Source organism: Trachemys scripta, chromosome 1, assembly GCF_013100865.1.
Source record: "Trachemys scripta elegans isolate TJP31775 chromosome 1, CAS_Tse_1.0, whole genome shotgun sequence".
In the NCBI taxonomy this organism is placed as follows: domain Eukaryota; kingdom Metazoa; phylum Chordata; order Testudines; family Emydidae; genus Trachemys; species Trachemys scripta.
Window position 1 is genome coordinate 86,922,492 of NC_048298.1, and position 27,820 is coordinate 86,950,311.

The window sequence follows — 27,820 nt, forward strand, 5'->3', positions numbered from 1 at the left end:
TGGTGATACAAATGTTTAGCATATCTGGCACGTGAATACCGTGCAATGCTGGCTACAAAAGTGCTATGCAAATGCCTGTTCGCACTTTCTGGTGACACTGTAAATAAGAAGAGGGCAGCATTATCTCCTGTAAATGTAACAAACTTGTTTGTCTTGGCGATTGGCTGAACAAGAAGTAGGACTCAGTGGACTTGTAGCCTCTGAAGTTTTACATTGTTTTGTTTTTGAGTGCAGGTATGTAACAAAAAAAAATCTACATTTGTAAATTGCAGTTTCAGGAGAAAGAGATTGCACTACAGTACTTGTGTGAGGTGAATTGAAAAATATTATTTCTTCTGTTTTTTACAGTGCAAATATTTGTAATCAAAATATACACTTTGATTTCAATTACAACACAGAATACAAGATATATATGAAAATGTAGAGAAACATCCAAAATATTTAATAAATGTCAATTGGTAGTCTCTTGTTTAACAGTGCAATTAAAACTGCAGTTAATCGCAATTAAATGCATAAGTTAACTGCGATTAATTGACAGCCCTAGTAGGTACCTAACTTTTAAGCATCCAAATTGGAAAGTTTGGGCAAGAGTGCTGCAACTGTTATTTAGAGGCCCCATATGTGAATGTGAATTAGCCATCATGGTTACACCTTCCCTCTGGTACCTTCCTGATTCTCAAGGTTCTTAGGAAAACAAGGAAAGACAATGCTCAGATCATCTTGGTGGCAGAAGACTGAAACTACAGGGCCTGGTACACCACTCTGGTTTGGCACTTTTAGATGGTAGTGGACAGAGACCTTAGAAATGGATGGATGATTTGGGGATAGGCATTCCTTCTCAAAATGTTAAAACTTTTATCCCTGGGTTAAATTTTTCATCCAGATTTAAAATGTTCTCTAAATTAATGGTTGTTGAACAGAGAGTTGACACAGCTAGCAATGGAGATCAGTGGGGAACCCTTTCACAAAGGACGGTGATTGTGTGCCTCCTCATCATACTACAGAATCTGGTCAAAATTGGTACAAAATAAATGGATCAGATTAATCAAATCTACAATGGCTAACATATTTGATTTCCTCCAGAAAGGATTGCACAAGTGCCTTACCCTGTTGTCTGCAGTTCAGGGAAAGACTATTGGATTAGTCTAGTTTCCCTGAGACTGGCTTTCCTGGTCTCCAGATTTCACAAAGCCATGCTTCTTCAGAAGCTAACTTGGAAATCCATCACTCTTCCCTAGAGTCTTTTTATCCCTTTTAATGTATGATGCCCAGCTTTCCTAAGAGACTTCTTACTCTTGAAGTAGCATACTGGGGGCCATGATCTGTGGCCATACTGTAATAAGTCATGTTTGATTTTAAATAACAAAATGTCTCTGAATAGCTCCCTCTTCTGCCAAAGGTATTTTGGCTCTGACTACCTTAAACAGGAAGTATTTCCCATTTTTTGCCCAAACCTCAAAGGCCCAACAGAAGGACTATGGCACACTCTTGGCATACGTATACCTGTAAAATTCCATTCATTCAGGACAATGAAGTGACAAGTTTCTTTCCAAAAAGGTTAAACTGCTTTTAAAATGAACTGTTCCTACATGGATTAGATCTTGTATCACCACAGTCTATTAGGTAGCCAAAGATTCTTGTCTTGATGGTATTTAAACCCGTTTTTGAAGAATGTGGCTAATTTCTTGGAAGACACCTATACTATGTTCTCCTTGCATGTTCTTTCCAGCCTTCAAACTGGACTCTTTCACCTCCTTGGATGAAAAATTGGTAGCTGTGTTCTGAGGCACATCATTTAGTAGTTCTTCCAATGTGCTACAATGTGGCCCAGTACCACTCCATTTGGTCATTTGTCACCAGTCTGTTGCAAGTGGACCCAATTGCTGGATCCCACATGCTTCCAGATCAATTGAGTAGAGTCCACTCACTGTTCTAGCTATGGGGTATTAGGGAGGACTCCTGGCCTCAGACGTCTTGTCAAAGTCCCTTTTTGGGGGACATGCGTTGCCTCTGCCCTAGACCCCTGAAAACAGTGTCTGAGACACTGACAAATAAGAGAGCACGACACTGTATGATTTCTAGAGCTGATGTAGGGCAATTTGTTCATCAAAGTGATGTAAGCTTCGTTATGATTGCATCATCCATGACTTCTATGAATAACATGATGCAATTCATATCATGTATGACACAATACCAGCTTCAGATTGCATCATTCATTGTTTTGTCTAAAAAGCAAGTAGTGTCCAAACCCAGTCATAGATTTATTCATAGAGCCAGTCAAAGATGTATTTTAGTCATTTCTGGTTTAAATTGAGATCCCTTCCCTTTATAACTCACTTATCCTCCGTCATTCCCAAGTCAAGGGTCGTATATACTGACCCAATAGCATATCTTGAAAACTAGAGCCAATCAACAATTTTAAGCATCATTTTCATTCTAAGTGACCCAGAATTAGTAAAGTTTGACTACATTTATTTCAGAAGCATTTTGGTTGTAGAGCAGTGTTATGAGCACCCTGAGCATCAAGTTTAACCCCTTTAAGGACAATAAGGCAAGAGGTGCACTAAATACTCCAGTAACAGCTATGTTCGTGAAATGAAACAATCTCTACACTCTAACTCACACAGAAAAACAATAAAAGACAAACACACTAGATCAACTGTGGGTGAACCCTTTTCACAAAGCGATCCCTGTATATCTGACTTCAGCCATCATCCTCAAAGGAAACCTTCACTACACCTTCAAAAGATGAACCTGTGAGCTTAAATTCATAAGTTTGCTAGACACTAAAAATCATGGACTGAAAAGAGACACTGGATTTATGACTTATTACAACAATCTATAAACTATTAATCCCAGCCCCACGCTTTTTTCATATTTTCATTTTCACACTGATTACATTTCCCATATCTGAAGAAGAGCTCTGTGTAAACTCGAAAGCTTGTATCTATCATCAACAAAAGTTGGTCTCCTAAAAAAATATTACCTCAACCATCTTGTTCCACTTACTAGTTTAGGAATATTAAAGGTGGGGGGAAAAAACTTCTCCACCTTATGGCTTCCAACATAATCTAAATGTGGATTTATTTACAGAAAGAAATATAAAAATATGAATACTTTGTTAGTGAAGAACTAAAGCTTTTGTGTACAGTACCTCTTTCATGAATATGAAAAATGCAAAGTGACATCTGGTAGGCAGCCATTTTAACATCACTTTAACTGAAACACTTTATTTCTTCAGTAGTTTAAAGACAACTTTCAGAAAGTCAAGTGATTTTCAAGCTGTTTAAATAAATTGAGAATTTCCTTTGAAAATGCTTTTACTGTTTTGTACTGTAGTTATTTTGATTTTCAAGGTATTTCCTCCCCCTCCCCCCCCTCCCCACACCTCTCTTTTCCTTTCTCAAATGGCTGTGTGAAAATGTGCATAGGAATCCCAAGGTTCATCAGCCAAAACAAGACTGACTTCAAAGAGATGGTGGAATTATTTTACCCCCATGAGGACTCTCATTTTAATATTGTTTTTATCAATGAATGTAAAGAAATAAAATTTGGTCATCTTTTGTGTTTGCAGAAGAGGTGGAAGAGGAGGAAAAAGAAAGCAAGGAACAGGATAACGAGAGAGAAAAGGAAGAGCACAAAGAAGAAGAAAAGCATCCAGAAAGAAGTAGGTACCGTAAAGGTGTTGGGTCTTATTGACAGGAAGAATGAAAGAATATCAGTGTAGTGTTGCTCTAGAATTAAATTCTCAGGTTTAGCCTTTGTTTTAGTACTTTAATGTGAGACAGATGTGTTATCTAATTGAGAAATATTTACATAGTAACAAAATATCTACCTTCAACTTAATGATATATTTTTAAAAGCTGCAGGTTGAAGTGCATGCGTGCCACTAAAGTACTGTTAACCACATGAATGTTCCTAGTAAACTTCTGTCTGATAGTCCAGGGACAATGCTCATTCCACTCAGAGGTTTTCTTTTGAGTTTGATTTCTACCAAACTTGCAGATACTTTCTGATGGACAACTCCGAGATGGAGCTTTAGCACTTGTGCTTTCTTTTAGTATGAAAATTCACAGGGAGAAAATTTGAAAGTTGACACTCCTGCAATAATCAATATCTCCTTTAAAAATACTCTTTATTCTATAGCTACCTTGCACTGTAATAGTATCTTAAATTAAAAGAATCAAATTTTTCTAAACATAGGTAAGTAGTTTAGGTGGTAATGCAAATTTTAAAAATATTTAAGTTAGCTGTACAATAGTTGAAAACCATGAATATACAGATATTTGCAAGATTTGAGTTAGAGCTCATAGCAGGTATGCAATAAAAAGTAGATATGGAAAAGGTATACAAGTCCATCTCTCTAAACCAATATTAAAATCAATTTTTAATTTGTTTAATTTTACTCCCTTACTCCCAGTCTTCTCCTTTTGTACCAAGCTCCCTTTTTCTCTCTGTATTTATGCTTACAGTAGCCTCCGTTCATTGTAGCTTAGTCAGGTTATGGTATATATACCTAGGTCACTACAGCACGCTGTGGCAGGAGAGGGGGAGGGGCTGGATGGGGATCCTGCTGCGCCCTATCTCTCAGTACAGGAAATTACTGTCCTATACATCTCTATAGGGCTCAAAGGTGAGGGAAGACCCATTTTAAAGAAGGTAAGTGAGAAGGAAAGAATTGTACTAGAATGGTCACACATTTTGGAGGAGCAGTTTGGCAGGCTCTGTGTGCCCAAGATGGCTATGCATATTTTCATTACCTCATTTAAATTTACAGAGTATGTCTCTTTAGAGTGTCATAGGTTAAAAGGGTGGTTGTTCTTCAGTGCAAAGAATCAAAATTCCATATTGAAGTCACAGTGTAGGAGTTTTCTGGTTTATTTAAAAAAAAAAAAAAAAAATCTGAGATTTTTCCCAAGATTCTGTCATCCTTTGAATAATGAGTGATTGGACTTGAAAGAAAGGATGCTACTGATAGCTGTAGGCTTCCTTTGGTTGCTGCTGTTCTTAAAAGATTCCTCAGCGGTTCCTGTGCCATATGCTTCCAGGTGAAGTGTCAAGAAGGAAGCGTTCCAAATCAGAGGATATGGACAACGTACATTCTAAACGTCGTCGGTACATGGGAGAAGAGTATGAAGCAGAACTCCAAGTAAAAATTACAGCCAGAGGGGACATTAACCAGAAGTTGCAAAAGGTATACTAGATCTTGCTGCAGAATGGAGGTGTCAGAAATGTTTTTAGGTGGAACCCACAGCTCTTCTATTGTAGATCTTTCACTTTGAGTTCTAGCCTCTTTTCTTTGGACATAATTTCCATATTAACCTGCAAATCACAAAAATCAGTCCATTGACTGTATTTTCATTTTAAATTGCATAAACTCCTGCTTTTATTATTATTTTATTATTATTATTATCATTTGGAGTTGTTTTTGAAAATGTGTTCAAAAGTGTACTGAACCGTTTCCAAATACTGTGTGGCCAATCAGTGTGAATGAGTGTCAAATCTAATTTCAAATAGGGATTTAAAATAAAAATGTTTTCTACATTTTCCTACACCAATGGCACTGCCATGCTCCAGCAAAAACTCTCTGACCAGACTGACTCCACAGGTATGGAAGGACAGGAGTCTTCCACATGTTGCCTGGTTGAAGCATAGGCTAGGAAATTTAAAAAAAAAAAAAAAAAAAAAAAAAGTATGCAGACATCTTCAAAATTTGTCTGTGTTGGGAACCAAAATACATTTGGAAAAAGTTCAGTAGCAACTATGTTTGAAATGCTCTTTAGACCAGAGCCAAGTGTAAAATACATTTTAAATTTAGGCTGGGCCTAAGAGAACACCTTCTCTAATGAACCATTTAAATAGGATTAAAGTTTGTTTTTGTCGAAGCAGCCTTAAGGCTGTCCTTCTCTGCATGGTGTTTGCTGCAACTTTACTGATATAGTAGATAGTAAAATGAAATTAAAATATTTAGAAAAAAAAATTTGTGTGTTTCAAGAAAGGTTTGCTCCTTTTACAGTTGTGTGATTGGAGAAACATCCTAGCGTTAGAAATGATAGAACTTCTGCTCAAAATGTTCTCCAATTTTATCTCTTTCAGCACTTAAAATTTGAGCTGCTTCTTGGAGTGATGGTCTCTCGGTGTATTCCACTGTGGGTGCATATGAGTTCCATGCTCCTGGACCAGAAGATTTTTGTTAGAAGGGTCAACTGGTCCGTGCTTGCGCTCTTCTTCTCCTTGTGCTTGGAACCAAGGACGTAAGGGGCAGTGCGGACCAAACGCCTCTCCAGTTTCTTTCTATTGCCTGTGTTCTGAGATGGAACCCTTCAGGGTCTGCAGCATTTGCTACGTTTTTTACCTGTACATAATTGTAAAGAGTCTTTTTTGTACTACTTTTAGATAGTTTTTTAATGTTTAGCAAGTTAGGACAAGTTTAGGATTGGGGAGGGGGGGCATTCCCCCTCCCCCCCACTCCCGGTGGGTGGCTAATATGCCCAGGATTCAAGAACTGTTTCCTGCCCCTGGACTTCCTAGTCAGCAATGTTCACCTAAAGTTCCTCTGCTGCTTTGGGCAATCTTATATTTCCTCAAAGTACAGCATATGCTGATCCTTCCCCAGCAGAACTCGCCAAGCCTGTGAGTATATGCTTGGAAAATTTCTTATGGATTCCACAGCAGGGCCCCAGTCTGACCCAGGCTGAACAGTCCTCTAATCGGTTGGCAGAAGCACTGAGGAACATGCCTCCAAGCATGGTGACTTCCAGTTCCAGGGCTGATAGAAGTAGAACTGAAGACTCCTCCACTAAAGAACATCAGGAGGGTAGCAAACATCTTCATAAGCGATGAGAGAAATCCCCCTCCAGGTCTACTTCCAAGAGGATGACTTCTTCCCTGACATTATCTAAGTCAAGTGAGACTTCATATCCTGCCTGGTTCAGGAGGCTCGGGAGCACATAAGGGACACAGCCTCTCATCTCGGAAGAGCAAGAGTGCTCTAAGATCAGCATCGTTCACAGGAGCAATACCATCCGTGGTACCAACAAAAGAGAAGCACCGAGTGCCTCCTACCAAAGGAACAGTTGCACTCCAAAGACTGGTCGACTGGCACCAAAGACTCTGACCAGACAAACTCCACCTGTACAGGATGGGAGTCCTCTGCACCTCTCCACATCTAGGGGGAGAGAGATTAACCCTGAAGTTATAGTCATCATCCTTGGAGTCTCCAATATTCTCAGATCCAGTCCTCACATGAGAGACCCTGACACCACCAGTCCAGAGATGGCATGAAAGAGGGAGTAGTTCTCCGGTACCTTCCACCAGCTGTGGCATCACAAGAGCCACAATACCACCCATGGAATTGAAACTACCTATTTCTCTTCAGGTGAATCGGGCATGAGTGAGAGAGCATCATTACCTCCACCAAAGTGGGAGATTAGCCCAGATAGAGGATCCAGAATCTCCTGGGCTCCTTTATATTAGGTTAGTATACGCATCTTGGGAGCAGTAGTACCCTATGCCTTTGGGCCTCAATCATCATTGGACTGCTCTTATTGGGACTATGGGACCCATATATATGCTATCATGAATTGGTATAACCACATCGTGAATCATGACATTCCTCTCCTTACAGAGAGGAACTGGAACCCCTCAGGAACTAATGGAGAAGAAGGAAGATCCAGAACAGACAGCTCTGACAAGACTGTCACCATCATCCCCGGATGATTACAGACATTTCCTAGATCTATTAATAGACCTATGAAAAATGCATCATGGACTGTGAAACCTGGTCTCCCCCTGTGAAATCTGATCTTTTGCGTGCTTTTACCCTCTACTATACAGATTTCACGGGGAAGATCAGCGTTTCTTATATTGGGAGTCCTGACCCAAAAGGGAGTTGCAGGAGGGGTCATAAGGTTATTTTAGGGGGCTTGCAGTATTGACACCCTTAATTCTGTGCTGCCTTCAGAGTTGGGCATCTGGAGAGCAGCGTCTGTTGGTCGGGCACCCAGCTCTGATGGCAGCGCCCTGCCAGCAGCAGCGGAGAAGTAAGCATGGCAATACCATACCTGGCCATCCTTCCTTCTGTGCTGCTGCTGACGGCGGTTCTGCCTTTAGAGATAATATGGTGGGGATGTCAAAGTTCTTTGGGATTAAGTATCTTCTTTCCTTAGAGACATCAGGTGAACTTTTCCTTAGATTCCTACAGGTACACTTAGCAGCTATTAACTCTTGCCATCCTCCAACCGAGACAACCACTCCATCTTCACTCAACCTGATACTGTACAATTTCTGAAAGGTCTGGCCAGAACCTTTCTTTCTGTGATGAAGCCCACTCTGTAATAGGACTTCAGTCTGGTCCTCTCAGCATTAACACGGCCTCCATTCGAACCTCTGGCCTCATGCTCTTTGTCCCACCTATCTAATGTATGAAGGTTGCCTTCCTGGTTGCAGTCACCTCAACTAGAAGAGTAGGTGAACTGGGCACCCTTATGGCTGATCTAAAATACACAGTCTTCCATAAGGACAAAGTTTCTCTAACACTTCACCCTAAATATACCCCCATAGTAATCTCAGAATTCCATCTTAATAAGACAGTTCAGTTCACATACCTGTCTTCTTCCCTAAACCACACATCACCAGTGAGGATAGAAGATTTCATTCTCTGGATGTCTGTAAAGCTTTGGCATTCTACCTAAAGAACAATATCTTTTAGGAAACTTCCTAATTTCTTTGATGAACAGATGAGAAGGGGAAGTGATCTCTTCCCAGAGACTTAAATGGATTTCAAGATGCATTTTGCCGTCACAAATTGAAAAGCACTTCTTCTCCATGAGGGCCCATTCGACTAGGGCCAAGGCCACACTAGTACCCTCACTTTGAGACATTCCTCTCATCGAAATCTGTGAAGCAGCAAAATGAGGCTCAGTCCATACTTTCCTGAATCATTTATGCCCTGGTACAAGTTTCTGCACCCAACGCAGCTTTCAACACAGCAGTCCTCCAGTCGTCGGCACCACAGAAGTCCTCTCACCCTCCTCCTCCTCCTCAATGAATATTGCTAGTCAGTCACCCACTGTGGAATAAACATAGTGTATACACTTGAAGAAGAATACACTTGAAGAAAGAGGAGTTACTTACCTAGTACAGTAACTGGCATTCTTTGAGATGTGGTCCCTATCTGTTTCAGATCTTTATATATAATTCATGGTAGAGAAGAAACTGGAGAGGTGGTTGGTCTATCCCTTATGCCCTCAGTTTGGAGTATGTGGAGAAGGGTGCAGGCATGGACCAATGGACACTGCTCGCAAAATTTTTCCAGTTTCAGGTGCATGGGTCCATATGCACGCACAGTGAAATACAGATAAGGGCCACACATCTCACTCTAGTTACTGTACAACTTCTCTTTCCACAGATGGGAGCATAGGGCAGTTGTGTTGGAGGAAAACTGTGTCTGAAAGAAATGTGTTAGGCTTGTTCTTTCCACTGAATTTCTTAAATTCCAGTTTTAAAATGTCAGGATCTATGGTGACAGAAATAAGGTCAGGGAAAAGTCCCTTTACACAAAACTTTACCACAGTGCCTTTCACACTATTGTTAAGGATCTTATAAAAACTGCTTTGGTAGGATTATACATGTTTATCATGCTATAGAGAGATGGACTTGTTCGGCAACTGGCAGAGGGTCCATCTATATCTATTAAAACTCAAGATGAGAAATTCTTTTTTCTAACTCTGCATCTACAAAAATACTTAAATATCATGGTACTGATGATCAGTATTTTGATTTGACAGAATTGCAGCATCAATCTTTGTATGTGACAAGATGCTGAATGTGTGCTGTGCATAAAGACATTGCCAGCCTCCCAAGTACTGGTAATGTATGTTTGCATATTTTTCTAGGTCGTCCAGAGGTTGTTAGAGGAGAAACTCAGTGCCCTGCAGTGTGCTGTATTTGACAAGACTTTGGCAGATCTGAAAACACGAGTAGAGAAGATAGAATGTAGCAAGAGGCATAAAACTGTGCTTACTGAACTACAGGTACTTATGTGTTTTACATGGCACAGTATGGCATTGTTTAAAAACTAGCTTCTCAACTAGCTGTGTTCATTTTTTTTTTTTTTTTTTTTTTTCGAGCTGCCCCAGTCTTCCTGCAGAAAGTGTGGAATTTTCCAAACCTGAGGCTACTGAATACATGTTCGATCAGTCTGTGCAGGGCTCATGTCATGAACTCTAATGGTCTATTGACATAAGCCTTGCACAGACTGATCAATCTATGGTACCTAGGGCATTTTCAGTATACCCATCATCACAGTATTGAGGCACCAACCTATGTAATATAGCTGTCAAATAAATTGAAAATCATGTGACCTGTGAATTTTTTTGATGTTAGCCATACTTATATTTTAAGTTCATAAGGGCAAGGACAATCTCTTTGTGTGTTTGTAAAAAGCCTGGCACAATAGGAATCTAATCCATGGCCCTTAGGTGCTTCTGCAGCACATATAATTAATATATGTCATACAGATTGCAGCCTTTCTTGTTACCTTGTAAAAATATGTAAAAGGTGGGAAGTTTGAGTGAGCCAGGTTTTTTAGATCAGAGTTTCCCAAATCCATTGTCTGTGACGCTCACAGTCTATGGAGAGCCAGCAGGTCTCATGGGGATGGCTCCTTGCTTCCAGTTCTTCATACAGATGTTTCATTGCAAAGAAGAGCCTGTGTGTCTATAAAAGAAACTGGAAATGAGGAGGAGGCAGCATAGCTGCCTATACAAAGGTCTGCTGCTTTGTAGGAGAAGAATAGCATTAACTGGTGGCACCAGAAGTAGCCAGCTATGGAAACTGCCATCTGGAAAGGATCAGGATCTGCCAATGGATGAAAAAAAGCAGAGGGAATTGGCTCTAGGCAGTATGTCCAGAGTAGGAATAAGAGATGTCCGGAAAGTATTCCGGAAGATAAAAGAACCTAGCATCTGGACAGTGTATGCAGGGGGAAAGAAGGATCAGGTGGCAAAGAAACTTAGGTACGGGATAAATGAGAGAGGGCAGAATAGATAGGAAAGGGAGGTGAGGTGAAGAGCAGAAAAAGTATGATTAATTTTTTCCCAAATGATAATCCATGAGACATTAAAATAGTTTTAAATATTTTCCTAATGTTACTTTTCCACATAAGTAGTTGCTTTAGGTGCTGCGGGGATATTGTCTGATCACCATTGGGAAGGGAGGGTGGTATGTGTAATTTCTAGAGGGAAAGATGGTCCAGACTATCTCTTTAAAAAGTTTGAGACTCCCTCCCTCTCTTGCACACATGCTCTCTCACACACTTGCTTCTCTGCTGTAGAGTATTAGTTGCAGGTTGTGCCATGTTTCCTGGGAAAGACTATTTTCTCTAAAATTGCATTTAATTTATCTCAGTGTATATCTTTAATTGGTCTAATTTTTTTAAAATGTTTTTTGTGGTTCTCTCCCCCTCCACCACCAGGCTAAAATTGCTAGATTGACAAAACGTTTTGGAGCAGCCAAGGAGGACCTGAAGAAAAAACAGGAAGTAAGGACTGAAATTGTAGATTCTTTTGTTAGTTTTTGCTCAAAAGTAGTCTGAGTAATAACCTATGGAAATACATGTTTCAGTATGAAAAGAACGCTATAGAAATACAGTTAAACAGTTTCCCCTGTTATGGAGAAATTTTCTCCATCTGTTCTAATTGTAGAAAGTGCAAGAGGGTGTTGCCTTAGTTTGGTCTGATGCTGGGTGTGAGACTAATGTCAGAAGTGTTGGTTAGCAGGTGGTAATGTTAGAGACTACAATAAGCCTAGTGTTTCCATCTTTTCATTCAAATTCAAGGACCTGATTCCGATTTTCATTAAGGCCTCTTTACACACTTTGGAAGCATAAAGGTGCATTGAAATGGGTGTAAGAGCTGGTCTACAGGGTGTGGTAATGTGCACTAGAGGGGTTTAAATTATAAAGAGTTTAACATGCACAAAGGAACTTTTAGTATCCACCAGCAGTATCTATGTAGGACAGTTAGTGCGCAACATAGTGGTGCACTTTAAAATTCGCAGCCCTCTAGTGTGCATTGCCATACTGCGTAGACAAGTCCTAAGTGTAATTTAGAGCAGTGTAAAGGGACCTTGTTGTAAATGAGACTGCAGTTTCAAGTTCATACGTAAAAATTAAAGAATTAGATGTAGTTCCCTCAGATCGTAGGACAGGCTCGCCTTCAGAGGCTCTGGATCCAGCCTTCTTCTTTAACTTGGAACAGAGTTTGAAGGACTCTGGAGGGAGCCATGCCCACGCAAGATAGATTAGGGCTTTGGTGGGGAAAGCAAGTGAGTAGATCCAGACGAATATCTCCTTTCTCGTCATATTTTGGGGAAAAATTTAAAGAAATTAGGAGTAAACGGGGAAGAACTATTTCCTTGAGTCCAGAAAATATATTTGTAATAAGTTACCAAGGAAAAAGATGGAAACTAAAAGTCCGAATGAGTTCAAGAAACGTTGATTTCCCCCTACCGAACAGTTTGAAGCCGGGATTAAGATATGCCAAATAAGAGGGGACAGTATGCTTCATTGAATGAGTGCTTAGAGTTCCTAAAACATCTCAAGTTCTTATGTCTTGAGTCTATGGCAGTAGAAATTGCACGTTGGACAAAAATGGAAAAAATAGAGTTTAATATAAAGCAGTAGATTTAAAGTTGATTTATTTCTTTGTAGAATCCACCAAACCCACCTCTGTCTCCAGGGAAAGCAGTGAGTGATACAGGCAGCATCAGCAACCTAACCTATCGGTGAGGATTGAGAAAGCAGCTGTGTCTCATTTTCAAGTTTACTAGAGTAGGAATTTGTCATTTTAATACTGAGTTGTGTTTAGAACAAGCCCAGTAAGAGAGCTTGCTGCATATAATTAAGTGAATATCCTGAGTTTGTGCTAGTTTAATATTCTTGTATTTTACCCATTTATAATGCCCTTTCATTTCCTCCTTTGCTGTTCAGCTGTGAATGCATGCCCATTCTTTTCATGTCACAAAACTCATATTTTCTACAGAAAATGTGCACTTAGTTAAGGTAATGCCAAATATTGAGTAGCTAGTAGTAATAGATTTTTAAAAAGGAGTTAAAATTACCTTTTAAAAAAAAATTACAGGTATTTTTATCGGGAAAGGTAGATTGTGTACAAGTGCACTAAAAGTAATGAATGAAGTTGGCAGTACTGTGGTAGAGATGACACAGTGGATTAATTTACAGGAAAAAAGTATTTAGTAATAGGTGGATATTGAAAATGACATAAGTACAAATAGTTTAGATACTTTTTTTTAAACTACTGCTTTCTCTAGACTCCTGTACTGCTTGTTGGTACATCTCAGAAGCACTCACTGGGAGATGCTAACATAAACCTTTATTCCATAGAAATGCCAGCACAGTGAGACAGATGCTGGAGTCCAAGAGAAACATAGGAGAGAGCACATCAGCACCTTTTCAACCCCCCATGAATGCAGGTAAGAAGCTTCGCCTGGTCTTTAGAAACACACTTCACAATTTTGTTTAAACAAAGACTGCATTCCTGAAAATTGTGAAGATCAAGTCTTTTCTACAGAATCATCTTCTACTAACAAGCGGACAAATTAACTACATACTTACTGTATAGACAGTTGCCTAACTTTGGCCCTGATCCAGCAGTTTTGTTGCACATAGGCAGGTCCCAGTCCCTTTGACCTCAGTGGAACTGTATATGTCTGTAGGGGTCTGCCTGTGCATAGCAAGTTATAGAACTGGGGCCTTGATCTCTTATAATTGTGCCTTTGTAATTTCTCAATAACTGGCTGTAGTATTGTTTCCATAAGCTGATTTTTTACAATTCTTGCTGCATTTTATCTTTGCAGTATTTTAATTGATGGATAAAACTTGCCTACTAACACTTTCTTGAAAATATGAGTTCAAGATTCTAACATTTCTCTGCATCAATCACGTATGTGTGTAATTTTGACACTAAGAAAATGCCATCTGTTTATTTCTTCAGGGTAGGGGTTATATCTTCCTGTATATTTGTACAGCACCTAACACAATGGGGATCATATACTGATTGGCGCTTTGGGCATGATTGTAATATAAAATATAAATAATATTTTTTAAAAGTTACAAACTGTCCTGCTCCCTGGTGAAATTATTAATCTAATATTGTGTTTTTCCATTTTTATGCTTTTGTATTGATGTGAAATTGCTCACTTGGTACATAAACTTTAAAATGTTTCTGTCCTTTCTGTAGTGTCTGCTCCCAGTCTTGCTGCTCCTCAGACAGTGGTCAGTGGACAGCCCAAACCTCAGACTCCTGTGACTTCCAGCTCCATGACAACATCAGTTCTCCCTACAGCCAACACAGCTACAGTAGTTGGCACCACACAGATGCCCAGTAGCAACAGTCAGCCCATGTCTGTCTCACTGCAGTCTTTGCCAGTAATTTTACATGTTCCGGTTGCAGTATCCTCCCAGCCTCAGCTCCTGCAAGGCCACACAGGGACTTTGGTCACCAACCAGCAGTCAGGCAATGTTGAATTTATATCTGTACAAAGCCCTTCTACTGTTGGTAGCCTTGCCAAAACTCCAGTGTCTCTGGCGTCTACTAACCCAGCTAAACCAAATAACAGCCCTTCTGTGCCCAGCCCTGGTATTCAGAGGAACTCTCCGGCCAGTGCTGGGTCAATAGGGACAACACTGGCAGTACAGGCTGTTTCTACAGCACATCCTGTTGCCCAAGCCACAAGGACTACTTTGACCACAGTGGCTACTTCAGGACTGTATAATCCTACCAGCAATCGAGGTCCCATACAGATGAAGATCCCACTCTCTGCATTCAGTAGTCCAGCTCCCACTGAACCAAGCACCATCACAGCATCTCGAGTTGGTAAGCTATGCTTGAATATTAATTTTGGGAGTGGAAGAGAAAATAGATGTGCAAGAGGAACATGAAGCTTTTAAACAGGCAAGAAGTGGAGTTTATTCATATAGGAATTTTATTTGCTAAGAATGATTTACTGAGACAACTCCTCTAGACTAAGATCTGTCAAAACTGCTTACATCAAAAAAGTGTTTGATTTTAAGTGTCTGTTGGACATTTCTGAATTCCTTCTAACAATAAATGACACAAGCACTTTTGCCTGCTAAAGTTTTCTTTGTTTAGAATTAGTGCCACTTGATGCCAGAAACTCCCAGTCTACTATTAGTTGTTATGCATTTATTTTTAATGCAGCCTTCCAAAATGACTGCATTATCGCAGGGGTTCTCAAACTTTTTTTCTGGGCCTTCCCTTTGAAAATATTTCAGGCTGTGATGAACCTCTCCCCCACAAGTATTAACAAATTACAGTACATACCCATCGGTGCATACTTATGGTATTGTCACCCTTACTTCTGCACAGCTGCTGGCGGCAGCACTGCCTTCAGAGCTGGGTGGCTGGAGAGCAGCGGCTGCTGTACTCCACTCCCGCTCCTGCTCCCTCTCCCCTTGGCAATATTTTCTTGTGGTCTTGTGACCCCCTACAATAGCCTTGCCAACCCCCTTTTGGGTTGGGATCCCCAGTTTGAGAAATACTGCTTTACAGAGTAAAGGCACATTACAAGGAAAGTAAGTACTATATCGGTGGCATTACAATATTGTGGCGCACCTTTCAGAATACAGCAGAATAAACACAAAAAAAACAAATAAACTAAATGTATCAATTTTGTTAAAGCCAAGCCTTCAAGTGCAATGAATGTTTAAAAATGATACTTCAGTAAGCAATTGAAGTGTTTTCCTACCATCTTCAGCCATTTGATAATGCTGCTACTGCTGCTTTTCTGCATTTCTAGATTCAGTTACCATGTGTCAGGTGGAGCAGTCTTGAGTATTTTTGGGACCAGTCTTCAGTGTTTCAGACTGAATGGGTATCCCAGTGACAGAGAAGCAGTACTGCATATTCATAGATTCTAAGGCCAGAAGGGACTACTGTGATCGTGTATGAACCCTCCTGTATAACACAGGCCATAGAACTTCCCCAGAATAATTCCTGTTTGAACTAGAATGTATCATTTAGCAAAACATCCAATGTTTATTTAAAAATTGCCAGTGATGGAGAATCTACCACAACCCTTGGTGATTTGTTCCAGTGGTTAATTGCCCTCACTGTTAAAAATTTATGCCATATTTCCAGTCTGAATTTGTCTAGTTTCAGCTTCCAGCCATTGATTGGATCTTGTTATACCTTTGTCTGCCTGACTGAAAAGCTCATTATCAAATATTTGCTCCCCATATAGATACATGATATAGCCATCTATTTAATAGCTAAAGCCATCTATAAAAAAATTAAACCACTTCATGGTAAGGTAAAATACAAGCAGAGCTTGGCACCAGAACTGGTTTTATTTCACTTTCTTGTCTGAAATTACACATTCAAACTGCTTTACTCATCAAGCTGGCACTTGTTTATATCATATTCAGCTTTTAGCTCAGAACCGGTAACTAACTGTAGTCTTGCTTTGCTTAGCACTTTGGAGTAGGAGTTTTCCCACTGTTACAAGCAAGGAGCACTGGGAGTTTTCATTGTGTTTCAGGAATATATTCCCCAACCCCTTTAACATGTATAAAATGGAGCCCCAGGATCTCCCTACTAAAGATTTAGTGTCTGTTCAGAGAGCAGTCCTATCAAACTAAATGATTCTGTGCTCAGTCATTGTTTCTACGTTCAGAGTCAGTTTGCACTCAAAAATGTGAATACATATCTTCGTTTTTTACTTTATAACCTGTCAGTGTAAATACAGAATAAAGAAGGATTTGGGGGATTTTTGTCGTGGCGATTGCTAATGAGGTGTTCCAAAAATACATTTAGAACACTAAGAGACCTCTGAGAAAGAAAATGTGTAGCATTGTTATTGGACTGGAAAGTACCTGTGATTTTATATCTGCCATCCCACCTACATTTTGTAAACCACTTTGAGATCTACAGCTGTATAAAGCTTTTAATTTTAAATCATTAACATTTCCACCAAGTCTATTTTTATCATTGTATGCGTGACACTGATTAGATATTGCAAATGAACAATTTCTTGATCCCTCAGAGAGCCAGACAAACAGACCACCAACTGATGCTTCAACAAATAAGAGACCAATTGAGAGCACAGCACAGGTAGGTTGTGGTTTATGCTTCTATGCAACATTCTGAAGTTATAATCCACAGGAGCATAGATCTTCACCTGTCTCTCTCATCTTGCAACCAAACAACTTAAATTCCTTGTTTCCTTCCTTTCTAGTTTTCCTTTCTTGTGTTCAATTCATGTTTGTTTGTTTTTTCTTCTTCTGACCCATAGTGTTACTAGAAACATGAGCTCTTGGTAATATTTGCAGAGATTCCCAGTATAATTAGGACCAACAACTTTGTGTAAATAGATGAGTTAATTCCTTTCTTCCAAAGAACACTAAAAACATGTTTGATACAAAAGCACACAACCCAGGTTTGTCTACAGCTTCTGAACTTTATTTGAAAGCTGCAAACCTGTGAAATTACTGCAAACTTCTCCCTCCCTCACTATGCCAATGGACTGTCAGATGGGAATAAATTAATTGAGTATCTAATATTTCAGTTCTGTGTACCACACCACAAAATCCTTCTTGTAGAAATACCCACTAGACAATAAAGAAGAATCTGCAGTTCTCCCAACTCCTCATGTCTTGGGACCTCTTTTGAACTTGCATTGAAGTGAAATGGGAAAATTATATCATTTAAAAATTACTTGTAGTCGGTTTTCTGCATATTGTATTTTAAAATTAAATCCCCTCCCACTAATAATGGTATTAATGAGAAGTAATTCCATTGAACTCAGTAGAGTTTAACTAGTATATAGACTGAGAGAGGAAAATCGGGACAATAACTTCTATTTTGTGACATTCCCCTGTTTAATGGTATTTCAAGATAATGTTCAATCTGTAGGGCAGGAGAAAAATCTTCTGGGCTGGTGTACCCCCCCCCCCTCAAACATAATAGCAGTAGTGATTTGGCATAGATGACAAATATTTTAGAATGACCAATCACTGCCATCTGTAAATGATGTATTGACATTGAGTATCTAAAAATGGTAGCTTGGTACTTAATTTTTCTTCAATACCTGTGGATTATAGCTACCAAAATGTGATTCATACTTGATATCTATATATATTTAATCTCTGAAATACAGAAAAAGTTGACAAATTTATGGATTCAAATCTCAGCTGTTAATGTCAGAGTAAGATATATGTTTAAGAATATTTGATGTTTGACAAAATCTGAAACCCGGCAAAGATTTTGCAGGAACAACCCCTGTTGGTGGTGGTAGTGGTCCATCTAAGTGGTGGGTATGTAGCATGAAAGGAAAAATGCGTTATGCTTTCCGGTTTTCAGCTTTTTGTTACATTATATGTTTCTAGGGCTGCTGTCAATGAAATGAATTAAAGCATGTGTAATGCCATGGTTACTATGATCTAAACATTTTTAAAAATTTGGCTAGAGAGGTATGATATTAAGACATGCCATGTCATTTTTAAAAAATCCAGTTAATGCCACCTGCTTTTTGTTATGTAAAATCCAAAATATTATGTATTACTCCGCACTTCACAGCTCTCAGAACAAAAAGTAGTTCGCAGTGTGCCGTATACCTGTGGCATATTTGATGGTACAACTTTGATCAATTGTTTCGAAAACCAGTTGAAACAGGAAGAGACTTCATCAGACAGTAAAGAACCAGTAGAAGCAACACAGACGAATTTTAACTTCCCTGAGGATGTCCTGTTTGGCTTGGAGGAGGAGGAAGAGGATGCTAAGAGCATCAAAAACACCCACAAGCAGACTGGCTGGGCTGCTAATCTACTAAAGCAGTGGCTGGCTAAAAATGGCAAGGATCCTAGCTTTGAATTGGTGCCTGTAACTGAACTCAATGATATTTTAAGAGAGTTTTATTACACAATAAGGAACCATGATGGAAATACCTACAGTGTGGCAAGTTATAAGTCCATGCGTGCTGGCTTGAACCGGCATCTCAAAATGCTACCCTATAATCGTCAGATTTGCCTAATGAAGGACAAAGAGTTTGCCAGTGCTAATATGGTGTTTGTGAGTGTGTTGAAGATGCTGCGCATGCAGGGGAAGGATGAAACTCACCACCACCCTCCCATAGCAGCTGAGGATTTACGTAAGATTAAGCTGTCTGGTGTGCTGGGGTTACATAGTCCTCTGGCACTGGTCAACAAGGTGTGGTTTGATTTGCAATTACATTTTTCCAAACGAGGGAGGGAAATCTTAAGAGACTTGGCTCCAGATGCCTTTGTTGTTGAGAAGGACAAGAATGGGCGACGGTATGCTATGTTTAGATATCCTGGCAAAGGGAGAGCTGCAGAAGACCCCCATAAAATGGGTAAAATGTACGATATGCCAGGAGACCCAAACTGTCCTGTTTTTTCCTTGGAGCTTTATTTGTCTAAGTTGCCACCTGAACCCCCTGCCTTTTACTTGCATCCGTTAAAACTAACGACAGAGCAGATGCGAGAGCAGCCTGTCTGGTACAAACGGGAACCTATGGGAGTGAACTACTTGGGTACAATGATGCCCAGGATAAGTGTGGCAGCCAGGCTGTCCCAACGATATACCAATCACTCTCTCAGAACTACTACCATCCAGTTACTATGTGAAGCAGGATTGGGGCCCAGAGAGATCATGGCAGTGACAGGCCATCGCTCTGAATCTGCTGTTAGACATTACTGGGGAACTGCAGAAATTCGCTACAGGGCCTGGTCGGATATAATGGAGAGTAACACTCCCAATTATCTCTATAACACTATTCCAAATGAAGTGGTAAAAGAACCAGTATCTGATGCTTCCACTTCTTCCGTAAAACATGTCATTTTAGAACAAAGCAAAATGCCTTTACTTCCTAAGAAATCTATTGCACCTGCCAGCAACTATGTGACACCCAGCACTAATGTGACTTTAATCCCTGGGGGACACATGGCTCTGAGTTCTAAAAGTCACGTGATGTTGAAACACAGCTCTTCCAAGGTGCTTCTTCCCAAGGACATAACCAGTGTGACTACCAGTGCTCTTCAAGGATGCTGTAGTGAACCTGTGTTTATAAACCGTGTGATAAAACAAGAACCAATGACTTGATGCATCTATAAAAGGAATCAATTGAGATTCATTGCTAAGGTAGAAAAAGGAAACCTTCTCCTGTTGATTGAATTTATTTTGCACTTGGGGCATTAAGGAAATTTCTTACTGCTTAGTTCAGCAAGAAGTATCCTGCCTGTGCCCCCTGAAGTGAGCTGTGAAAAGAAATTTTGAAAGAGCAAGGCTTGGAGTCTGCATGACCTTTTACAGCAGCTGGGACTAAAGTTGGTCAAGCAGAGCCTTTAAATAATGCCAACTTCAGTAAGTGTTGCTTTATATCTTACACTTATGGAGAGGGTGTGTTTATTGTTATACCATCTTGTGCCTGCTGGCTATGATGTAGCCTTTTACAAAGAGGAGAATACTGATAGTTAAGAGGAGTAGGCACAAATACACTACAGGTTTTTATACATGCACTATCACACAAGCAATTATTTGATCACCTTCTCTCTTTTTCTGTCCAAACTGACTTCATCCTTATTAGGATAAGAACTGGGGTTGTGCTGGTTTTAGCATACTTCTAAATTGACCGTCATATACTTGTCCTGATCTGGAGAGTTTGGGATTTATTTCTTATTTTGCACTTCTACAGGTCTCCTCCTTCCCCTTTCATAGTTATAGGTAAAGGAAAAGTTCTTAAACATTCTCGTCCCCAAAGTCACTTCATGATAACATATCAAAATGCACAGCCTTCTACTGGTACATGGAACAGGGGGGGGAAAAAATCTTATAGCAACTGCAAAGGAAATAGAACAGCCCCATGAAATGCAAATAGATACAGCTGACAGGCTGTTTGTTTGCGTTCGTGCGCATCTTAACTATTTGTATATCTCCCCCGTACTGGATTTCCATCACATTTCATATTATCCCTAGCCAAAAAGGATGTCTCCTGCACTTGACAGGAGTCATGAACATTTGACTCTGTTTTCTCCCCTTCCCAGAATTGAATGTAGCATTTGGTTGGCATATGCAAATTAAGATAAAATTATTAACCTACATGTTCAGTGCAGTGTAATCTTCCATCAGATTCCTTCACCAAGAGGAAGTGGGTCAGGAAGTCTTGTTCTCTCCCAACCTATTTTAGAAATTACTTAGTTCGCGCTATGGATTTAGTATATTAGTCACTGCCTGATTGCGGCAAGTTAATCCTATCATCGCATTTCACAAAAAAGGAGTTTTTTACAGGCTACAAATTTAGCACCTGCCAGTGAATGTGTTAGAAATAAGTTATAAATGCTGCTTCAGCAGTGAAGAAGAGTAGGAGTTGAAAGGAGTAGGAGGAGTTAATTTTAAATGAGCCATCCTAGAAAATTTAGCCCAATGACTTTAGTACCTCTCGCTGCCCTTTTCCATGAATTTTCTTAAAAGGACATTGGCAAAGTAAAGATCGTGTTTGAATTTTTTTTACCTATTGTAACATGTAATACCTAAGATTATGATAAATGAAAGCTAAGAAAAAATATTTTTTACTTTGCGTATTTGCCAAATTTTTTGTGTTTAGTCCATCAATTGCACATGTTAGTGTTCAATAGGAGAGAGAAGATAAGATATTTAAATGTGAAAATTTGATTGTAAAACCACAAAAAATAGCAGACAGACTTAAGAAGAGGGGAAAATGTAGTATTTAAAACTACCTCTGTTTTTTCTCAAACCAAAATTCAAATTGACTTTGTCCCTTGGGGGAGGAGTGTGTGCACATGCACTTAGCTTAAGCCCCCTAAGAACTTCACTATCCTGATCTAAATTACTAATGAAGTGCTTACGCAGTGTAATGAAGGATACTATAAATAAACCCTAAGTTAGATAGTAACTTAACCATTATTAACTCCTAACTCACAGAAGGACTTTCTTGCTGGAGAAAACTTTCAAGTATCTAATGTGTTCTCTAGATGTCTTGAACAGAAGACTTAGGTGCTAGAAACCTCTTGAGTTCTAATCCTGACTCTGACAGTGACTCCCTTTGTGGCCTTGGGCAAGTTGTTTAAACTCCCTACCTCTGTTTCCCAGTCTGTAAAATGAGTCTATAAAGCTCCATTTCCTCATGAGGCATGTTAAGTATTAATTAGTTTGAAAAGTGCTTTAGGGATTAGAAGCACTATTTAAATTTTAAGTATTATGTTTGTTTGTTTGTTCCACTTGCCTTTTTCATGATGGTCCTGTCTCTTTTTGCAGATTGTCAGAATATAGTTGTTTTAAATGACTGCTGTCCAACTGTCTGCCTTCCATTTAGCACGTTACATTTATGACTTTAGTGGAGTGGTTCTCAACCTATTTACCATTATGGGCAGCATAGGCAGCTCTCCCTCTTATGTGAGTCATATCCACACAATATGTGTACTACCTGCATGGCCCTGAGGATGTCACATGTGCTGCAGCTGTATACTGCGTGGGCCACAGGTTGAGAACCACTGCACTAGTGACTCCTGTAGAAACAAAGTAGACCCAGTATTATCATTTTACTGTAGGATGAAGCAAATCAAGCTGGGGTGTGAAGGGGAACAATTGTTTCTAATATCTAGAAAGAGGGAAAACTGAAAATTAAGGGACAACCTAAACTCTCATAATATAGGGGAACCATGCAATAGCCTACCCCAAGGCATAGGAATGCTAAAGAATTTGAGTAAATTAAGGTCCTAAATAAGGGATTCATAAAAAAATAATAATAATAATCATGGTTCTGCTGGACTAGCAAGCTGAATTGCTTCTTCTAAAAAGCTCTTTGTCCAGGTTTACACAAGAATGAAAATATATGCATAGCACTTTCCAGATTACCCTTTATATGGGGGCGGGGGCGGGGGGACTTTCTCATCCTTATATTCTCAGGTAGTTCTGTGATGTGACTTATCTATAGTTAGAGAACAACCGTTTACTTTCAACTTGAACAATATCCAACAGAAACAGTGCTATTGACAAAAAAAAAAAATCTATCTTCCTTTTTGTCCTCTTTGCTGCTTATTGTGGTCATACTTACCCACATGCCCTGTTCTGATCTTACTGCATTTTGTGTGACTTACTGTAAAGGCATACTGCAAGGCTAATGGTTTCACTCTTTGGGACAAGGCTAGTTGGTGATTTTATATATAAATAAAAAGTAAATTTTAATTGGACTTCTATTGCAACCACTCCTGTGGGGAAGATTTTTGAGTCGCTTTTTAATTGGCTAATTTCTGAAACTCAAGTTTGGGTTTTTTTGCCATTAACTATGCATGCAATATTTTCAGCATTACTTTGACTCCTGTCAGTTTGAAACTGTTGATTGCAGTATGACTAGATTTTTATCTTTTCCTGTGTGGGGAAAAATTTCAGAAGTGGAAAACGCTGTTTCTGGTTGGAACAGGAATATGTGTCTTGTTTGAAAGTGGGTTATTGCTAAAAATTGGTATAAATTTATTTCAAACCTTTCTTAGCTGAAACATCCCTCTACCCCATTAGAAATTCAATGGGTACCACCAAAGTTCTGTTTCTTTCAAAACAGCCGAGGTAGAGGAGCAGGATGATGGCTCATGATATGTAATAGGATATATAGAGCGTTTCATTTCTGTTGGAAGTTCAGATATGATCATGGTGAGGAATAAGCAAAATTATTTATTATATGAGAGCTATTTGGTTTCAGTCCAGTTCTTTGTGATGTGTCCACATCACAGAAGCGATCAACGTTTATGCTAATTGGCCTCCTTATTGTCAGTGTCAGCAGAGAGATGAAGGAAAAGGATATGAAGACTGAACCTACCTATTCCCCCTCTATATAGTTCACAAAAGAGAAGACGGAAGATAACCGTTTTCAAGCATGTAAAAGGTTGTTACCAGGAGGAGGGAGAAAAATTGTTTTCCTTAACCTCTGAGGATAGGAAAAGAAGCAATGGGCTTAAATTGCAGCAAGGGGGGTTTAGGTTGGACATTAGGAAAAACTTCCTAACTATCAGGGTGGTTAAGCACTGGGATAAATTGCTTAGGGAGATTGTGGAATCTCCGTCATTGGAGATTTTTAAGAGCAGGTTAGACAAACACCTGTCAGGAATGGTCTAGATCAACGTTTCTCAGATGCGGCTACCAGAGTTTTTTCTTGCGGCCACAGACGCCTGGATGGTGGGTGGTTTTGTTTGGGTGGGGGGAGCAAAGCAGCAGCCCCTGCCCCAGGGTCACCTCCTTCTGGAGCCACAAACACCGTAGGAGCAGGCAACCAATATGAATTCCCTACCTTGCTAGGGGCAGTGGGGCTTGGGCTTTGGCTTCAGCCTGGTGGTGGATAGCAGGCTCTGTCCCCCAGCACAGGGCTTCAGGTTCTGTCCCCGGGCTCATCCCTTCACGTCACCACTGGCCCCCGCTGCCTCCAGGCCCCACCCATGCAGCAGAACCCCAGGCTCCAGCCCCGGACTCATCTCTGCCCCCCTCATCCCATCACCCGGACCCCTGCTGCATCCTCCTACCCAGTCCCCCATTGCCCCTGGCCCTCCTTACTCACCTCCCCATCCAGGGTTTAATCTGTCCTCCAGTTTGCCAAGGATGAGTAAATCTGCTGTGCAAACAGAGGCGGCTTCAGGCACCAACGCAGCAAGCGCGTGCCTGGGGCGGCAAGCCGCGGGGGGGGGGGGGGGGGGGGGGGGGGGGGGGGGGTTTGGGGGGGGGGAGGGGAGGGGGCTGCTGATTGCTGAGAGGGCGGCAGTGAGGCGGTCTTCAGCGGCGTGCCTGCAGGAGGTCCATCGGTCCCGGTTTCGCCGGCAATTCGGTGGTGGGTATGCCGAAGCCACAGGACCGGCAGATCACCCGCAGAAACGCCACCGAATCCTCATGACCGCGGACCGCCCGAAGGCATGCTGCCGAAGGCCGCCTGACTGCTGTGCTTGGGGTGGCAAAAAACATAGAGCTGCCCCTGTGTGCAAAGTGATATTAACAAATATACAACTACTTCTTTTCACAATAGCAGACTTACTAGCTAGCAAGTCTTTGGGGGGGAAAAAAATCAACCAAAGAAAGCAAAACATGCAAAGCACCTTATTTGTGTTTCTAGTCTGTTTAGGTCCAGTAAAGAATAGGGACAACTGCAAAAAATCCTACATAAATAAATTACAATGATTTGAACATGTATAGGAAAAACAAATAAATATGCACATAAAGTTAATTAAGTATTTTAGGAAAAATTGTCATAGTGCCCACCAGCAAGAGTTGGTGGCTGCACTCTGAGGCCACCAAAAAATTTGTTGCGAGAACCCCTGGAGATACTTAGTCTTGCCATGAGTGCAGGGGACTGAACTAGATGACCTCTCAAGGTCCCTTCCAGTACTATGATTCTATATGGTCTTTCTCTTCCTTAGTCATGGGCAAGGTACATTTGAGGGCAGCGTTTATGTGCAACTTATACTGCCCCTACCTGTAATCTACCTGTTATAAAAAATGAATTTCAGTCTCCAGACCTGTCTATCTGGCAGTCTTATCAGCAATTAAAATTCATTTAAAAGCATTAAATATGACAAATGCATTTTAAAAGAATTTGTTACTACTCCTGTAGTTTCTGTAATTGGACTTACTCCTGAGAAGCTGAAAAGCTTCATACTAGTTATGAAGCGTGTAGCTCTTACTTGCTATATGGAGCTCAGTTTTTGGAAGAGTATCTGCCATTTTTAGTAATTAGCATCCATTTCTTAAGGCAGAGTTGATTGTCAGCAGGAGCTCCCAAAGCAGTGTGGGAAACGACGACTGTGTCCTCATTCTGATACACCTAGAAACTTCAGTTTTAAATCCCCTTTTCATGTTAAAACCTTGGTGCTGGGAGTCATGGAGGCCTTTGTCAGAAAGAATTCTCACGTTTTGTCCGTTCTGCAAATAGTGTTGGGAAATCTCTGCTGCCAGCCTGAAGGGAGAGCCATAAATTCCAGTTGCGCTTATGAAGTCAGCCCAACTCCTCACACCATACTGAGATTTTTTTTTTTATGCTATTCACTGTTATAAAAGGAATTAATTCCCACCTAATCTACAGTATGTGAGATCTAGAAAATCAATTTTCCTCATTGCATGGACTTTCTCTCTCACACACACCATCACCCCAGGAACCTTAATTGTCCAAACTGTCAGAGAGCCAGGGTTGAAATCATCTTAGTGTTACTCTGTTTTTAATCTGTCATGTCTGTTTTACCCTGAAGAGTTGCACAATGGTAATTAGTTCAACATAGATCTACCATTAAGCAGCAATTGATCCATGGACTTTCAGATTGCAGCTAATCTGGTTCTCCTTTTTCTATCCTTTCACCCTACCTCCCCAAAAGAAAGCATAGGGAGAGGAGAGGAAAGCTTATTGCACTTAATTTAAAAGGAGACTATAAAATATAACTTAAACTTTCACTTGCTCTTACTATCCAGTCACTGCCCCTTTCATCATGGTCCTCCCAATGCCTCAGGACCTAGAAGTATACTTTTGAAAACATGGCAGGCACTTAATATAAAGCTTAATATATAAATGGTTCTAAGGAGACAGATGCTATTTCAATTATATTTCAAATCTTTGTTATAATTTTTGAAGTATTTTTATTATCCTAATTTAGATACCTGATTTATACATTATATGCAATATATACGATGTATAAACATAGGGCTATGACATAGAGAATATACTGCCTTTTAATATATTGATGAAAGACATATATGTCAGATTATAAATGAATATTAGGTGCATTAAAATAGCTGGATTGAAATCTTTACCTGTTCAGTGATGGGTACAAACTGTTGTTAAATCCTTGTGTCACTTAAACAGTTGCTTCTCCTCCCTTCCCCTAATCTGGGGTGCACTTTATCCTTTCACAGAACAAATAAAATCCTTTTGAGTTCATGCCTTATCTCTGCATTTTATCTTTTCAGCTACCATGATCAGTGACCCATTTCCCATTGTTTCCAACACTCCCTGACTTGTTTGGTTATTAATAGAGCTTTGTTGACAATTCTAAATTCACTTGGTAAGATGTTGATAAATAAAATACACTTACAACTTTCTTCTCCCCTCCCCTCTCCTGCAATATGTGATAAACTTAATGAATGCAGAGTCTGTTGGGAAACAATGTGATCAGAGTGGACATGTCAGCTTTAAAGATTTATAAGCAGCTATTAATATACATTTTATATTTTTGAAACATTACTGATTAAAATGTTTCCTTGTGTTTCATGGTGTTTTTCACTGAAAATAAACATGTATACATTGTGTATGTAAAACTAGACACTGTTTTTTATGTCTCTGACATTGAAGATATATTTGTGCTGCTAAGGTTCAGTTATTTCCAATCTGTAAGGTGAAACCTATACTTGAGACAAATTCTAAGTCCAAGACTTGGGCTTTGTCTACACTACCACTTTTGTAAGTAAAATTTTTGGCAGTGAGGGATGTGAAAAAAAACACCCCGCTGACCAATGCAAGTTTCGCCGGCAGAAGTGCTGGCGTGGACAGCGCTTTGTTGTCAAGAGAGGTTCTCCCGCCAACATAGCTAACGCCGCTCATTGGGGTGATTTAATTATGCCAGCAGGAGAGCTCTCTCTCGCTGGCAAAGAACAACTACCCAGGAGACCTTACAGTTGTGCTGCTGTAAGGTCCATAGTATAGACATAGCCTTAGATTTTAGGGCAGAACAGAAACTGTACTAACGTGGATTGACATCCCATCACTATTTGAGCGCTGCCCA

At 40.1% G+C, this 27,820-nt stretch overlaps 1 protein-coding gene across 12 annotated transcripts in view; it reads left to right on the plus strand.

Annotated features, from left to right (window-relative positions):
- The window catches only part of ATF7IP (activating transcription factor 7 interacting protein), a 168,919-nt gene that overhangs the window by 93,438 nt on the left and 47,661 nt on the right, over positions 1-27,820 (plus strand). For 10 of the 12 annotated variants that reach the window (XM_034774680.1, XM_034774652.1, XM_034774658.1 and 7 more), the window contains 9 exons: positions 3,575-3,667; positions 5,049-5,194; positions 9,897-10,034; positions 11,477-11,542; positions 12,713-12,786; positions 13,406-13,494; positions 14,262-14,897; positions 17,086-17,153; positions 18,705-20,408. In XM_034774680.1, the coding sequence (XP_034630571.1) occupies positions 3,575-3,667; positions 5,049-5,194; positions 9,897-10,034; positions 11,477-11,542; positions 12,713-12,786; positions 13,406-13,494; positions 14,262-14,897; positions 17,086-17,153; positions 18,705-20,159 (2,765 nt within the window). In that variant the 3' untranslated portion in view covers positions 20,160-20,408. Of the gene's footprint in view, positions 1-3,574; positions 3,668-5,048; positions 5,195-9,896; positions 10,035-11,476; positions 11,543-12,712; positions 12,787-13,405; positions 13,495-14,261; positions 14,898-17,085; positions 17,154-18,704; positions 20,409-27,820 lie in introns of those variants that run through there. The other 2 variants (XM_034774714.1, XM_034774721.1) reach the window with 1 other exon arrangement.